The following is a 16456-nucleotide window of genomic DNA, read 5'->3' on the forward strand; positions in this document are numbered from 1 at the left end:
GGTATCTGAAAAGGAAGGAATAACAGGCAGATTGAAAAGGGAACTTAACTTAAAATAGACTAATATTAAGTCATTACATTGTACACTTGAAACTAATATAATGCTATATGTCAAATATACTTCAATTAAAAAAAAAAAGACTAATAACGAAGTGTGTTTTCTAGTGTTTTTCTTTTTCCACCCATATTTTGCAACACAGAATCAGGGTAGTAAAATTATGGAACTATGTAGCAGGCATGGTCAAGAGAAACTCTCTCCCTGGTCAGAGAAATGGGAGGGAGGGTCCCTGCCAAACAGAAGGGGAAATCCCCAAGGTGTCTTTTCTCTTGACCCTACTTTGGAGGGAGGTCCCAGTAATAAAGCAGCATGTCTGCAACAGGGGAGGCAGCGACAGCCTAGGCTGTGTATTTGCCCCAGAGGTGGACATGACACTGAATGGATGATGAAACTACAGCTTTTTAAACAAAAAAACAGGAGGAAGGGTCCCTGGGAGTTAGGGAGTTTCCAGGAGGCCACCGAGGAGGAAGCTGTGTATGAAGTCCTGAGCATATTCCCCAGAATGAATCCATAAACATGGTTTGAAAAATAATACCAAAAGCTTTGAGAAGTAAACTGCAATGTCGGCATGGCCCAGCTACCAGACTGGTCCACAGGAGGCATACATGCAGGAAGGATCCAAGAGGCACAACAAAGTCTTTAAAAACTAAACTGACATTGGAACCAAAGCCCACAGAAGGTATAATGGAACTTATGACCTGAACCCCAGTGGGTCAGGTGACTATGAAACAACAAAACACAAATGGAAACCAACATCCTCCAGAGAATTTTAGCAAGGCCTAGAATCTCATAATGTACTCAAAATGCCGACTTGTTACTCCAAAATCGGTTGACAAACTAAAAAGCAGATCATTCTCAGTAACCCCAGTGAAAACATACACACCAACTCATCTCACATGCTAGCAAAGTAATGCTCAAAGTTCTCCAAGCCAGGCTTCAGCAATATGTGAACTGTGAACTTCCTGATGTTCAAGCTGGTTTTAGAAAAGGCAGAGGAACCAGAGATCAAATTGCCAACATCCGCTGGATCATGGAAAAAGCAAGACAGTTCCAGAAAAACATCTATTTCTGCTTTCTTGACTGTGTGGATCACAATAAACTGTGGAAAATTCTGAAAGAGATGGGAATACCAGACCACCTGATCTGCCTCTTGAGAAATCTGTGTGCAGGTCAGGAAGCAACAGTTAGAACTGGACATGGAACAACAGACTGGTTCCTAATAGGAAAGGGAGTTCGTCAAGGCTGTATATTGTCACCCTGCTTATTTAACTTCTATGCAGAGTACATCATGAGAAACGCTGGACTGGAAGAAACACAAGCTGGAATCAAGATTGCAGGGAGAAATATCAATAACCTCAGATATGCAGATGACACCACCCTTATGACAGAAAGTGAAGAGGAACTAAAAAGCCTCTTGATGAAAGTGAAAGTGGAGAGTGAAAAAGTTGGCTTAAAGCTTAACATTCAGAAAATGAAGATCCTGGCATCCGGTCCCATCACTTCATGGAAAATAGATGGGGAAACCAGTGGAAACAGTGTCAGACTTTATTTTTGGGGGCTCCAAAATCACTGCAGATGGTGACTGCAGCCATGAAATTAAAAGATGCTTACTCCTTGGAAGGAAAGTTATGACCAACCTAGATAGCATATTGAAAAGCAGAGACATTACTTTGCCAACAAAGGTCTGTCTAGTCAAGGTTATGGTTTTTCCTGTGGTCATGTATGGATGTGAGAGTTGGACTGTGAAGGAGACTGAGCGCTGAAGAATTGATGCTTTTGAACTGTGGTGTTGGAGAAGACTCTTGAGAGTCCCTTGGACTGCAAGGAGATCCAACCAGTCCATTCTGAAGGAGATCAGCCCTGGGATTTCTTTGGAAGGAATGATGCTAAAGCTGAAACTCCAGTACTTTGGCCACCTCATGCGAAGAGTTGACTCATTGGAAAAGACTCTGATGCTGGGAGGGATTGGGGGCAGGAGGAGAAAGGGATGAGAGGATGAGATGGCTGGGTGGCATCACCGACTCGATGGACATGAGTCTGAGTGAACTCCGGGAGTTGGTGATGGACAGGGAGGCCTGGCATGCTGTGAATCATGGGGTCACAAAGAGTCGGACACGACTGAGCGACTGAACTGAACTGAACTGAACCCTCAGATGACGTAGATGTTGGAATTATTTGATGAAGCCTTTAAATTAGCTATTATACACATGCTCCATGAAGTAATGGTCAACAGGTTTGAAATGAGTGGAAGGACAGAAGTTCTCAGTAGAGAAATAACAACTTCAAGAAAGAATCAAGTAGAAATTTTCGAACTAAAAAATATGGTAACTAAGTTCCTTTCTTTTTAAGAGCCACAGAATGGCAGAACTGAGATGACAATGGAAAGAGCCAATGAACTTGAACATAGATTAAAAGATTATCCAACCTGCATGAGAGAGAAGAATGACTGGAAAAAAAAAAAATGAACATAAGTTTAGGGACCAGTTGGGTACTATAAAAAGATCTAACATTGATGTCATTAAAATTCAAGAAGGAAATGAGAAACATTTATTCAGAAAATTGAAAAATAAATGACTATAACTTCCTAAATTTAGTGAAAGATATAAATTTAGACTTTAGAATCACAGCTGCTGCTGCTGCTGTTGCTAAGTCACTTCAGTCGTGTCCAAAGCCCCCTAATATTGGGTTGGCCAAAAAGTTCGTTCGGAATGAATGAGCTTTTCCGTCAACCTGATAGAATAAATTCAAGGAAAATCATCTTTAGGCACAAAATAATCAACCAAGTGGGGTTTATCCTCAGAAGCAATGCTATTCAACATCCAAAAAATTTTTTAAATGTAATCATCTGATTACCAAACTAAAGAAAAATCAAATGATCAAAATAACAGACTCAGAAAAGAGCATTTGATAAAATTCAGTATCTTTCATAATAAAAACGATCAGGAACCAAGAATAGAGTTTAAGGGTTAAATGATTATGTCAGCCCTTCCATTCATACTCCACCTTTCTCAAAGTTGGCTGGGACATATAACAGAAGTGACTATCATATCATATACACAATTCATGTCCACATTCAAAAGTAGGGAAATTATACAGGTACAGTGAGCATACTCCAGGGGAATGGAGATTATCTTATAATTCTGTTTACCATAACAAACAATGAAAAATAGACCAATATCATAAAAACAATACTTTTTACAACAGCTCTAAAAGAATCCAAAGAAATATGTGCAAAATCTATATAACGAAAATGTTGATATCAGAGTCAAGGAAGACCTAATAAATGGTAAGATAAACCAAGGTTATGGTTTAAAAGATTCAATATGATTAAGATATCAAATTGACATCTTTCTAAACTGATTAATAGCTTTAACACAATTCCAATCAAATCACTGCAGGATTTTTTGACAAGCTGATTCTAAAATTTATACAGAAAGGCAAGACACTAGAACTTAAAAATAAATTTTGAATAAGAACACAGTTGAAAAATTCACACCACCAAGATATTAACACTTATGATAAAGCTATAATAATTAAGATAGCATGGTTTTGGATAGATACAGAATGGAACAGAGTAGAATCAAGAAACAGACCCACATGAATATGGTAAATTAACATAACAAAGGTACAAAAGCACTTTAATGAGGAAAGGATAGTCTTTTCAACAAGTGATCCTAGAAAAATTGGATATCAATTTGCAAAAAGAAAATACCACTTGACCTGTACTTCACACTTCATGCAAAATTTAACTCACCATATTTCAAAATAAAACAAAAAGTATAAAAGTCTCAGGAGAAATTATAAGAGAAAATCTTCATGCACATATGTAAGGCAAAGAGTTCTTTGATACAAAAGCATGTAACATACAAAAAAAGATTGATAAATTAGACTTCATTGAAATAAAAATGTCTGCTCAGTGAAAGACAATGTGAAGAGAATGAAAAGACAGGTGTAGGCTGGGAGAAAATATTTCCAAATCACATAATCAATAAAAGATTTGCCACCGAGAATATACAAAGAACTCTCAAAACTCAACAATAAGAAATACAACCCAAGGGGGAAAAAAATGAGCAAAGGAAATGAATGGGCACTTCACCAAAGAAGATGTACCAATGGGAAATCAGCATGTTAAAGATGCTCATTCACTAGTCAACAAATAAATGCAAATTAAAACCACAATGAGATACCTTTCCATACCTGTTAGAATAGCTAACACAAAAGCAATACAAATCAACCGGACAATACCAAGCACCGGTGAGATTATGGAACAACTGGAATTCACATACATTATTGGCGAGAAAGCAAAACAAAACAGCCAGTCTAGAAAACAGTTTGGCAATTCCTATAGAATAAAGCGCTTACCAATCTAGGTGTTTATCCTGGAGGAATTTGCTTAAAAAAATTTAAGTAAATGGCTGGCAATAATACTCATAATCACTAAAAGTTGGAAATAAAAAATATCCTTTAGGCCGTAGCTGGGAATCTTGCAGAAGAGGCAGCTAAGAGGACATGCCAAATCAGGGGCACTGAGTCATGGGGGCCACGCAGGATGAGGTTTGGGAAAACTTGCTTGAGCTTGGGGTACAGGCATGCATTAAAAATAAATGTCCTACAACAAGTAAGTCATCATACATAGAAATCAAATACTAATAGTAAAAATAATACTAATAGTGGATACAAGTAACAACATGAATTAATCTTAAAGGTATCACTGTAAGTGAAAGAAGTTTAGTCTCAAAAGATACTGTAATTCTATTTACATGACATCCTGGAAAGGTATGACAAAGTCTGAAGAGCAGATCAATGGGGTTGGAATGTGGGTTTGATCACAAAGAATAACATGAGTACACATTTTGGTAATAGAACTATTGTGCATCCTGATGTGTTAATGGTTATAAGAATCTATGCATGTGTTAAAATTCACAGAATTGTACACGAGAAAAAACTGAATTTTATTGTGTAAATTAAGAAGTTAAGTAAGATACTTTACACAGGGACACATACTAACACACTAATATAAACTAAAAATCAGCTTATTTCTGTCAGAAAGTCACTCTAATTTGGCCAATTAGTTTGACAGTGAAGTTTGGTTTTACCAATTAGGTAAATTCTATGTCAATTGAATAAACCAAATAAACAGCTTCAAAGTTTTGATGTATATATTTAATGCATGTGATAGCATATAAAGCTTTTCATCAAAATTTTTGTATTATCAAAGATAAATTGAAATTAACAATATTTCAGTTTCCCAATTCTTTATCAGTATATGGATTTAAACAAAGTGATCTAACTGAAAGATGTTAGATAAATAAAATAAATAGATGTTTGATAAATCCTGGTAAAATTATCAGAAATTGAGACCATGAAGACTCTAATGACAGGATAATAAATTCATGGGCAAGTAAGGTGCTTTCCAATTTTTACTTTCAAAAATAGGAGAAGAATCAAACCAAGACTCTAATAATTTTAATGGTAGATTATTACTATGTGACTTTTGATATTAACCTGGAAAGTTGCTCAAATAATTGAGGACCATTATTATGGTAAACTCCTTTTATTTCCATGTACTTAATTATATGAATCGGAGAAGGCGATGGCACCCCACTCCAGTACTCTTGCCTGGAAAATCCCATGGACGCAGGAGCCTGTTAGGTTGCAGTCCATGGGGTCGCTAAGAGTCGGACATGACTGAGCAACTTCACTTTCATTTTTCACTTTCATGCATTGGAGAAGGAAATGGCGACCCATTCCAATGTTCTTGCCTGGAGAATCCCAGGGACGGGGGAGCCTGGTGGGCTGCCATCTATGGGGTCGCACAGAGTCAGACATGACTGAAGCAACTTAGCAGCAGCAGGAGCAATTATATGAATAAGTCTTCAAGTCATTACAATCCAGAAGACAAAAAAAGTACAAATGGAATTGATGCCAAACCCTGTTCCATTCTACACAAACCAGTTTTAAAAGAAATCATCCCATCTAACACAATGAGAGATGAATTTCCAACAAAAGTCACATTTAAGCTTAGTAATTATTTATACATAGTAGACTTAAGTCACAATTACTACAGAAAGTTAATCAAAATGCTAACACTCAGTCTCATAAATGAGAGAAGTTTTTTGTAAGTAATAATTTCCATTCTCATATGTGGCTTTTTTCTAGGGTGATAAAAATAATTATAAGCATTAAAAAGAATACACCAGAATGAAATTCTGTGAGCAAAGGGAAATAGAAGTGTGAAAAGAGAAGCTATGTAATATCTGTCCAATATTAAAAGAAGAGCTTGCAAATTTTGAATGGCTGTGAGTGCCAAGTCACTATGGTATTTAAATTCCACTGAACACATTTAAAAGAGTAATATAACAGTTTCATTTTTAAAATGTCGATTATTATAATATCCTTTAGATTGTATTCTGTCAACTGCTTACATTCATGATTTAAAGTTTTTAAATATTAACTTAAAATCGTGAAAGGGATATATAATTTTTCAAAATCCTTTTAGGGTCCCACAAGCAAAAATATTTGGAAGACCATACCTCTGAATACTATGTTACATTCACAGCCTCCTCAATATGGATTTAGCTCATTTTGTTTAAATGTGCACAGAGGTTTAGACACCAAATAAACATATGGATTGAGTGGATGAAATGGAGATGGCAATTGCTTCCCAACTGCTGAGCTCAATGGAATTGAAGTTATGAAGATCGTGATGCTATTTGGCATAATGAAGTCGCAATTTCAGGAGAGATTCAGACTTTGATGAGATGATTCTGAATCACGCGTTAGTTTCAGTGGGTGGCCCAGAGTGTAGAGTTCAAACTCTAGGAAGTCTGAATTATCAGGAAATTGCCACGTTCCTGGAGCTCAATTTCAAGGATAACTGACTGAGTGTAAGGAGTTATGTCCATCAAAAGGACTGAGGTAGTATCCAGTCTTGGGAATTTTTAGACAGAAATATGAAACAGAACTAAGCTAATATTTTTATTGTGTGGAAAAAAAAAAAACCAACCAGCAATTTTATTCAGCTACCTGGTTCTATAAAGATGTATCTGCTGTGATTAAATTGATCAACATAGAGATATAAAGCTGGAGATAGAATTAAAATAGATCAGGCTTTGAATTGTTCACATGTGAATTACCAGCATTCTTGTTAGAGTGGTCAGACCAAATATTGACCAAAATAAAATAGGCTTAGCGCTATGAATTTATAATTACATATATCAAAAAAATCAAACTTTTGCTTTGTTGATAAACATTTCTGTATTTTATTATCATCTGTAAGACCACAAATGTGGATTTCTGATAGCAAGAGGCAATACTGAACAAAAAGTGGATGCCCTTGGTCTCCAGCCACTGAACAAAATAATATTCTGTAAGATGCACAGAGATCAACCCATGATATTGGGTTTCTGAGTTACCAACTTCCAAGCCATGCTATTAACTCGAAAATAGAAGAAGAATGAATGAAAGCAGGTGAGGAAAGGACATCTCTCTATTTCTGTTTTAGGAACCACTGTGCCATCTCAAGCAAAGCAATATCTGGCAGAGAATAGACACCTAATCTCAAATGATCTATAAATAAGAATTACTGAACCCAAAGAGAAGAGCTAGTACTTAGGCTCAACAAGAAATCTGTTTTATTTGGCACTGCTTCTTTAGCTGGCATGGGAAGGAGGGAAGTCAAAACAAGACTGGCTTTCACAGAAAACAGAGGAAATCCACAAGCTGAGCATTCCTCATGGTTCATAGATGGAAAGAGATTGTTAGGGACTTCAAATGATTTTTAAAACCTTCAAGTTTCAATTCACAGCCAAACGAAATTCAAGTACTGGACAAGTTGATTGTGTAGTTTATTAAGAGTTCTTCCAAGTCTTTATCTCTATCACTGCCCTAATAACCACAACAGTAACAATAGCTGTTATTCCTATGGCTTCTCTTCCTTCCCTTATCTGTGATCACCCTCCCTAACATGTTCTATGTTACAGCCCTACAGACAGATGCTTTAAAGAACTGAGAAGATATCTCTAGGAGAAGAGCATTGCAGGCAGAGGAGTTGGAACCTTAAGAGCAAAAAGGCAAGTATTCAGAGAAAAATCAGAGAGATGATATGGGCCAGATAATGAAGGGCAGGATGTTTGTGTTGTACAACTCTAGCAGGCACTGTTTACCTTGAATTCTGTGTGACTGGTGCCCCCCTGGAGTCATGAGAGGCAATGATACTGATGGAGTGCCCTGAAGGTTGTAGGGATAGTGGCTTTTATAATTGAGGGAGATGGGAAAACTTGGACAGGAGAGATGTAAATGTTTAAATGATCCCTTTTGCTTCCGTATGGAGAACAACCTGCTGGGGCAAGCAAGGATGCTAATAAGGAGGTGGAAGGATAATCCAAGCAGGAACTGAAATGACCAGAGCCAGGGGTTGTCATGAAGATAGTGAACACTGGTTGGATTATGTGTACATTTTGAGAGTAGAGACAGTAAGATTTCTGAAAGATCAGATATGGTATGGAAGAGAAAGAGAAAAGTCAAGGATGGTACAAGGCTTTTGGCTGAAACAACTAGAAGAATGAAGTTGTTACTAACATGAGGAGGGTTTGAAGGAGAGCAGGGGTGGGGTCAATACTAGATCAGGGTAGTATGTAGGACCTACTATGCTTAACACATTTTGCAGACACTCAAGTAGAAATAACTAGAAAGCTGAAAGCAGTGTGTGTGTGTGTGGTGTGAGTATATAGCACAAGCATACATATACATGCAAGCCCAGAGTTTAGAGGATGTGCGGGTTTGAGATCCATGCTGGTAGATGTCAGTGTCTGGTGGTATTTCAAGCCATGAGCCTGAATTAGATCATCAAAAAGAGGAGTGGTCCAAGAAATGAGCCCTGGGGCACTCTAGTGTTTAGAGGTGAGAGAAATGAGGAGAAAATATCAAAGGAGGCTGAAAATAGGTGGCCAGAGTAGAAAGAAATTCTGTTGGTGGCTCAGACATAAAGAATCTGCCTACACTGTAGGAGACTTGCAGGAAACACAAGTTTGAACTCTGGGTCGGGAAGATCCCTGGCAGGAGGAAATGGCAATCTACTCCAATATTCTTGCCTGGAAAATCCTATGGACAGAGGATCCTGGTGGCCTACGGTCCATGAGGGTCACAAGGAGTCAGATGCAACTGAATACGCACACAGTCCAAAAGTAGAAAGAAAACCTCCCTGGAAGCCTAGAGGGTTTATCTTGGATGAAGAGAGTGATTAAAGGTGGCAAAAGTTGGAGGAGGTCAAGTCAGGGGAAGACTGAGAACTTCCCATAGAATTCAGCAACATGGATGACAATTCCTGAAGATCTAGGGGAAAGTAGCTTTGCTTGAGAGGTTGGAGCAAGGACTTCGGAATACAGGTTGGAGGCCTGAGGGAGTGGAATAAGATTAGGGATGAAGTACAGATTTAAGAGTCATTAGTACTTATGTGGCTATGAGCAACTATGAGGTTTCCTAGACAAAATGAACAGACTATTGAGAAAAGAGGGTTGAGACCAGAGTTCTGTGGAATATCAATATTTCAGGAGCCAGGAGAGGAGGAGAGAGACTGATGTGTGGCCAGAGTATGGGAAGCAGACCAAAACAGAGCAGTGTTCTAGAAACAAAGGCAAAGAGAGTGCCACAGATGAAGGAGAAATAACCAGAGACAAAGGCCTTCCTCTGTGGGGTGCAGCCAGGTTTCGGACTTCCTCCTCCACAATCCCATGTCTCTGCTCTTACAGGACATAGTACTTATAGGCTGTAGTAGATCCTTATCAGCTTCAAAGGCTAAAGGAAGGAAGGGTATCCCTCAGTTCCTCATCCCTCTAGTGGGGTAATTTGGAGCCATATTGTACAAATCATACACTACTTCCCAGATTTTACCATGACATTAAGCCCCAGTTGACCACAATGGTAGCTGAATTCATAATTTACCTTTACTGGCCACCTTCCATCCCTTGAACCACCTTCCCACTCCTCCACTGGTCCACACTTCTCCCAAACATACGATTTGTGCTCAGATCCTTGTCTTAGGCTCTGCCTTTGTACTCATCTGTCTAGCTCTCCATGGGCTTATGAGCACTTTAAAAAGTCTGCATGCCAGCATTTCCCTGGTCCAGTGGCTAAGATTACATGCTCCCAGTGCAGGGGGCCTGGGTGGGATCTCTGGTCAGGGAACTAGATCTCACATGCTGCAACTAAAGAGATCCCATGAGGGGCAACTAAGACCTGATGCAGCCAAATAAATAAGCTTTTTTAAAAATTCTGCATTCTGTCTTTCCTTCCCAGTTCCTCACTGACTACATGGTCCATAGAACATGTAGCTTCTAAATGTCTGTTATACTGAAGCGTTTACATTTTCATAGTGCGTTATGGATTCCCAAAATGTTTTCAAATACAGTATTTTATTTAGTCCATAAAACCATTCTACCACCCAGGTATTATTCCTACTGTAAAATAAAATTGAGGAAAGAGAAATAAAAAGGGTTTATGAAACTTGCTTCAAGACCACCCAGTTATTAAATAAAACAACTAGGGCTTGAAAACAAGTCTTCAGATTTAGGTTTGGGGCCCTTAAAAGAAGCAACTATATATCAAAGAAAGAAAATGCTTTTACAACTTAAGCTGTCAATAATTTAAAATTATAAATGTTACAAAATTTGAGGTTCTAGGCAAATCTCATTATATTTGACTATTCATTGTAATGAAAAGTGTGTGGCTAATTTTGGTAACTCTACTCATCTGCCTCTGGCAAAATATTGACACTACATTAAAGTAATTTTCCCAAGTGAATTCACAACACAAAATGAGAAAGGGGTATTATGTTTTACTAAGATCTTGAGACAACAATGTACTGGGGCTAACATACTGAAGTGGTTTATCTCAACAACCAAAGCTAAGAAAGCAAATAAGATATTCGGAAAAGGAAGAGGAAAATGAAAGAATAAATAGCTGAAGTTCTTTCATGGCACCAGAGATCTATTTCTAAACTACTTTCCATACACAATTTCAGACAAGGTAGAGTAAAGGACTAGTCAGAAAGCTCAGAATGATTGATGGACCTTGACCTTTAGCCCTCTGAGTTCTCACAAGTCAACTATGGAAACACACACTAATGTTTATTTTAAAAACCTCTGAGAATAGTTTCCACAGCATTATCACGTTAGCACATTATTTACTTTACGGGACCAGGCATTGGTATAAGATAGAAAGGGTAAGACAACTGAGTATCCTTCCATATGAGAACAAAATATCTTCAGAGTTATGACTGATTGAAAAGATGCTATGACAAGATGAGTTAAATTTACAGAGCTGTGCATTGGGAAAAGCAGCTGTTACAGGTTGTGAGTTTTGGCTCAGCTCAGTCTAAAAAGGCATTTGAAAGCTCTTGTGAGAAGGAGGCTGTAACAGAGGGGAGCATTAAAAGATTAATAATCAAATCCCAGGACGGTCCCGGGATGAAAACAGAACTGGGGGGCTGATTTAAAATAATCTTGGGATAATCTTCCTGAACCTCAGTTTCCTAATTTATAAAATGAAGATGATAATACCTCAGAGATTTACTCTGGAAGCAAAGTGAGCTAACAGCTGTGAAAGCACTTTGGAAAGGAGAATGGGGTTCACAAGGTAAAAGCGAGGCTGCTGTTTTCTTGGGCAAATGACTTGACGAGTTGGAAGGAGAAAACTAAGATGGGAGTCAACTTTTAATCATCATTTGTTTCATGGGCTAAATAGACACCTGACACCCAATACAGGTCCGCAGTGCTGAATGCCTACCCAGGACACCCCCTTGCTTCCTCTGTGTCAAGTGAGACCCTTCATTTTTCAAACATTCAGAACTCCTTTATATCATTGACTCCACTTCTATTCCATTGACATTTAACTTGTGTTCTTCTACAGTTTCTGTCTGTCAGCATGTTATATGGAGTTACTAATGTTCTTTTTACATTGTTTCTCACATTCTTATATATAGATCTACCAAATTAGGCTTAACACTCCTTAAAGTATTAAATATTACTCCTTAAAGGTCAGGAGTATGAGAAGTATTATTATTATTACTAGAAAGTGAGTGAAGTCACTCAGTCGTGTCCGACTCTTTGCGACCCCATGGACTGGAGCCAGCAGGCTCCTCCATCCATGGGATTTTCCAGGCAAGAGTGCTGGAGTGGATTGCCATTTCCTTCTCCAGGGGATCTTCCCAACCCAGGAATCGAACCTGGGTCTCCTGCATTGCAGGCAGCCGCTTTACCGTCTGAGCCACCAGGGAAGCCAAGTACCTTGCAAAACATCACGCCTAACCTAGAGTCTCTCAAAAGGAGCACTACTGGCATTTGGGACCAAACAGTTTGTGTGGGTAGCTGCCCTACACCCTGCAGGATGTTTTACAGTATAGTGGGTCTCTACCTGCAAAATGCCAGTAGCAACTCTTTCTGTCCCCAGAGTTGTGACAACCAAGTTATCTCTAGACATTGCCAATGTTCCCAGGTGGAGGGGTCGCAAAATTATCTCTGGTTGAGAACCATCACTCTAGGTGGATATAAACCAACATTATCGTTACTGTAATTCCTTTTATTTTTTCATATTACCTGCAATAATGCTCAGAACTGAATACTCAATGAATATTTACTAAATAAGTGAAAAAATGAGAAAAAGACTTTCATGAGTTATATTCATAACTGGTCTTACAACATAAACCCTTATACGATTAAGGCAATATTATATAATTGATACTTTTCTACCTGGCATACAATATTCTTAGTATATGAACATTTTTAAGTAACTATGTGTGTGTGCGCTAGAAATTATATTCTCATGCATGCATAAATATCACAGCTAACAGTGGTTTTTTCCTAGCACATGCCCTATGAATATACCTGTGATGGCTAGCATACCGCTTATCTATCAAGCATGAGATGGAAAAATTATTTTAAATTCCTGGAAAATACTGCATCAAACACCGATTATCAGACTCATTTTCAGAGAATTAACTCTACATGGAAAAAAAGAGTATAAAGAATTCTAAAAAGGTTGACAAATAGAGGGTCTCAGATGAGTGTACTTAGGACATTTCTATTCTCTTAAAATGTAAGTTTTTTTTAAATATATCTTCCCAGATCTTTTCCAAAACCATCAATCTTTTCCAAGATGGAAAGATTTGTACTATCTTCTGATATTTGAGGAACACATGTGAAGTGGCATTTCACCTAGAGCTATTAAAGAATATTGGTATTACTTTGATTTTAAAAACTGATACTTTAGGACCATCATGTTATGGAACACTGATGATTTTTTATTTTCACCTCAGTGGATTCTTAAATCCTATATCAACAGGCTACTTTTTCCAAATGATGAGTAATAAAGTGTTCTTATTAAAATGGGAGAAATGTAGCTGAAAAAGAATTAAAAGGGCTTCTTTTTCATGTACACTCACTCATCATTCTGGTAGTTTATTGCTATATACAACCTTTTGGAGGGAATCCTAATTTAGTAGTAGACCTCTACTGTACATTGTGTTAAAAAGAAATAAACAAACCCTTACTTTAGGCTTGGATGAGTAACTTGTGACAGGTTAATGTCCCTCCCATCAAGTAAAACTGGAAAAGCCAGATGAAACACAAGAAACATCCATTTAAAGGCCTCTGATAGCTGGTGAGACTATTAAGAGGTGAGTGGCTAAGATCCAGAGAGAAGACAACTGTAGAACAAACAGTCTACATTCTATGTATGGATGCTTTTACCCCTTGGAACTTGCCAATTCTTGGCACAGTACTAGAAACTGAGAATCTGGACAGAGGGCCACTGCAAAGAGGCAGAGAAGCCAGTAGAACTTTTTGGTAATCCCACAGAGGTAGACAGACAAAAATTCGAGTTTTGGTGCTACCAGAGGAGTGGGAAATAAAGGCGCCGAGGATGTAGCAGGGAAGGAGACACAGAGAAGGGCAGGCCTATTGTGTGGAAGGATTTCCCCTCAAGGCTTCTGCTGTAAAGAACAAGCCAAAGAGTTAGGTAGAAAACCTCTGCAAAGCCAAGTGGAAATCTAGCAATCTTTCTGCTCTACCAAAAAAAAATAAAAATTACAACTTGGGACTGCCAAGGAGGAGCAGAATGCAAGAAACACCTTGGTTTCTCAGCAAGGCTCACCAGAGAAACGCACTCTCAGAATGGAAACAAACGAGAGGGAGGTGGAGTCTTACCGACACTGTCTTATAAACAGAGAGCAAAATCAGTGCAGTTCTTACTGGATCAATGTGGTCTGTTCCCACTCTACACTCCTGCCCTTCAGGAGAGGATCTGCTTCCCCCACTGTCAGCCAACAGAGAACGGCCCTAAACAAGGGCACATCCTTCCCAAGAAGGATCACATCCAGTGGTGGCTTCAGGTGGGGGTATAAAGACCTGGCTGACTTGTCCCAACACGGAACAAGTCTCTGAGACCATATGAGCCCCAGAACTCCCCGAGGATTTAGCTAAAGCTTCAGTGGGCCTGGATCACATTTCAGCTTCTGCCTCCACCTAATCCTGCCTTCTCTCTCCTCCTTTACATAAGTGCTGATACCTAATAAACACCCTGTACAACAAATTCCATCTCAGTGACTGCTTCTGAAAGACCCAGCTTGTGACAGTTGCAGGAGTGGTCCCAGAAAGCAGGCAGTCTGATGGGGTTATTGATCTGGATCACTCACTGCTGGCATAAGTGTGAAGTTGCCATTATTGATGGTAGGTGGAGACAGACATTCCCTGGCATCAGGGGGTGGTCCAATTGCTAAAATCATTATCAGAAGTGAACTGGAATACTCTACCTAAAGAAAGGAATGCACTCAATGGGGTGACACACCAAGTATTTGGCAAGTAACTATAAGGACAGTGGATTGGATGACTTAGTGCTAAGCACCAATATTCTAGAAAAAGAACTCAAAACTGCAGGCAACTGTAACTCATGTTGTGGAAGCCAAAGGGCCCTCCTAGTAATTTAGAAAGAGGCTTTCACAGCCTCTGAGAATCTGGAAAACTGAGGATTGGAAAAGATTAATAATACTAACCCATTAAAATTAAGACTTTCTATTCCATAATAGACACTAACAGAAGAAAGGAAAGGTAAGCCAGCCAGTGGGAGATCTTTACAATGCATACAATGCAAATTAGGAACAGACAGACAGACTACCCAATCAAAAAATGGGCAAAATACTCGGACAGACACTTCACAAAAAAGGATATTTAAATAACCAAAACAGCTTGAAAATTCAGCCCCAATCATTAGGAAAATGTAACTTAAAACCACAAAGAAATACCACAACATTACCATCAGAATCGCTCAAATGAAAATGATTGGCAATACCAAGTTTTGGGGAGAATTTGGAGCAAGTGCAACTTTCATAGCTAGGAGGAATATAATGTCCATAACCACTTTAAAAAACTGTTTTGCTGAACAAATACATAGCCATGTTCCATCAAAGACATGTACAAGAATAGTCCTAGCATCACCATTCACAGTAGCTGGAAACACCTCATATGTCTGTCAACAGCAGAGTAGAAAAATATATTGTGGTATAAAACATATTATTGTTTAGTCACTGTCATGTCTGACTGTTTGCAACCCCATGGACTAGCCCACCAGGCTCCTGTGTCCATGAAATTTCCTAGGCAAGCATACAGTAGTGGTTTGCCATTTCCTTCTCTCAGGGATCTTCCCAACTCAGGGATGAACTTGCATCTCCTGCACTGGCAGGCATGGGCAGGTGAATTTTTTACCACTGAGCCACCAGGGAAGCCCATAAAATATATTAGAATACCATAAAAAATGAGAATGAATGAACTACAAGAAGATGAAAGTACAGTGAATCTCTAAAACATAATGTTGAGCAAATGGAGTTAGACAAAAAAGGCATGCATACTGTACGATTGATACCACTGATATCAAGTTCAGAAGTTGGCAAAATTACCTGAGGTGATGGAAGTCCGTATAGAGGTCTCTTTGGGGAGGGTCAGATCACTGGTAGGAAGGTTGGGTTTCTGGGTTGCTGTTACTATTCTATTTCTTGATCTGGGTGCTGGTTACATGAGTCTGGTCACTTTATTAAAATTTATTGTACTAAATGCGTTATTTGTGTATTTCCTAGCATGAATTTCAATAAAAACTTTAAAAAATGCAACAAAATGCAGACACCTACATTGCTTTTCGTTTTCCTGCTGTGGTGAGAAGCAAATCCTGCTGACATTGCTGTTTTCACTTTGGTTTCTAAACTGTGAACATTTGAGGAAATCGGGCCAGGAGGCATTCACCATTCCCAGGACTGACTCACAGCCCTCTTTTGCAGACTCACAGAAGGATCTACAAGGCAGGAGTCCATGACTAGAAGAAAAGAGAAAGGTGGAAATTAATGTTTTTACAGACT

The 16456-nt window shown here is 38.7% G+C and overlaps 1 protein-coding gene across 1 annotated transcript in view; it reads right to left on the reverse strand.

Annotated features, from left to right (window-relative positions):
• CORIN (corin, serine peptidase) overlaps positions 1-16456 on the reverse strand; it is a 314900-nt gene that overhangs the window by 162627 nt on the left and 135817 nt on the right. The window contains exon 5 of the mRNA XM_070372356.1: positions 16232-16413. Coding sequence (XP_070228457.1) covers positions 16232-16413 — 182 coding nt within the window. The remainder of the gene's footprint in view (positions 1-16231; positions 16414-16456) is intronic.

Source organism: Bos mutus, chromosome 6 (assembly GCF_027580195.1).
Source record: "Bos mutus isolate GX-2022 chromosome 6, NWIPB_WYAK_1.1, whole genome shotgun sequence".
NCBI lineage: Eukaryota > Metazoa > Chordata > Mammalia > Artiodactyla > Bovidae > Bos > Bos mutus.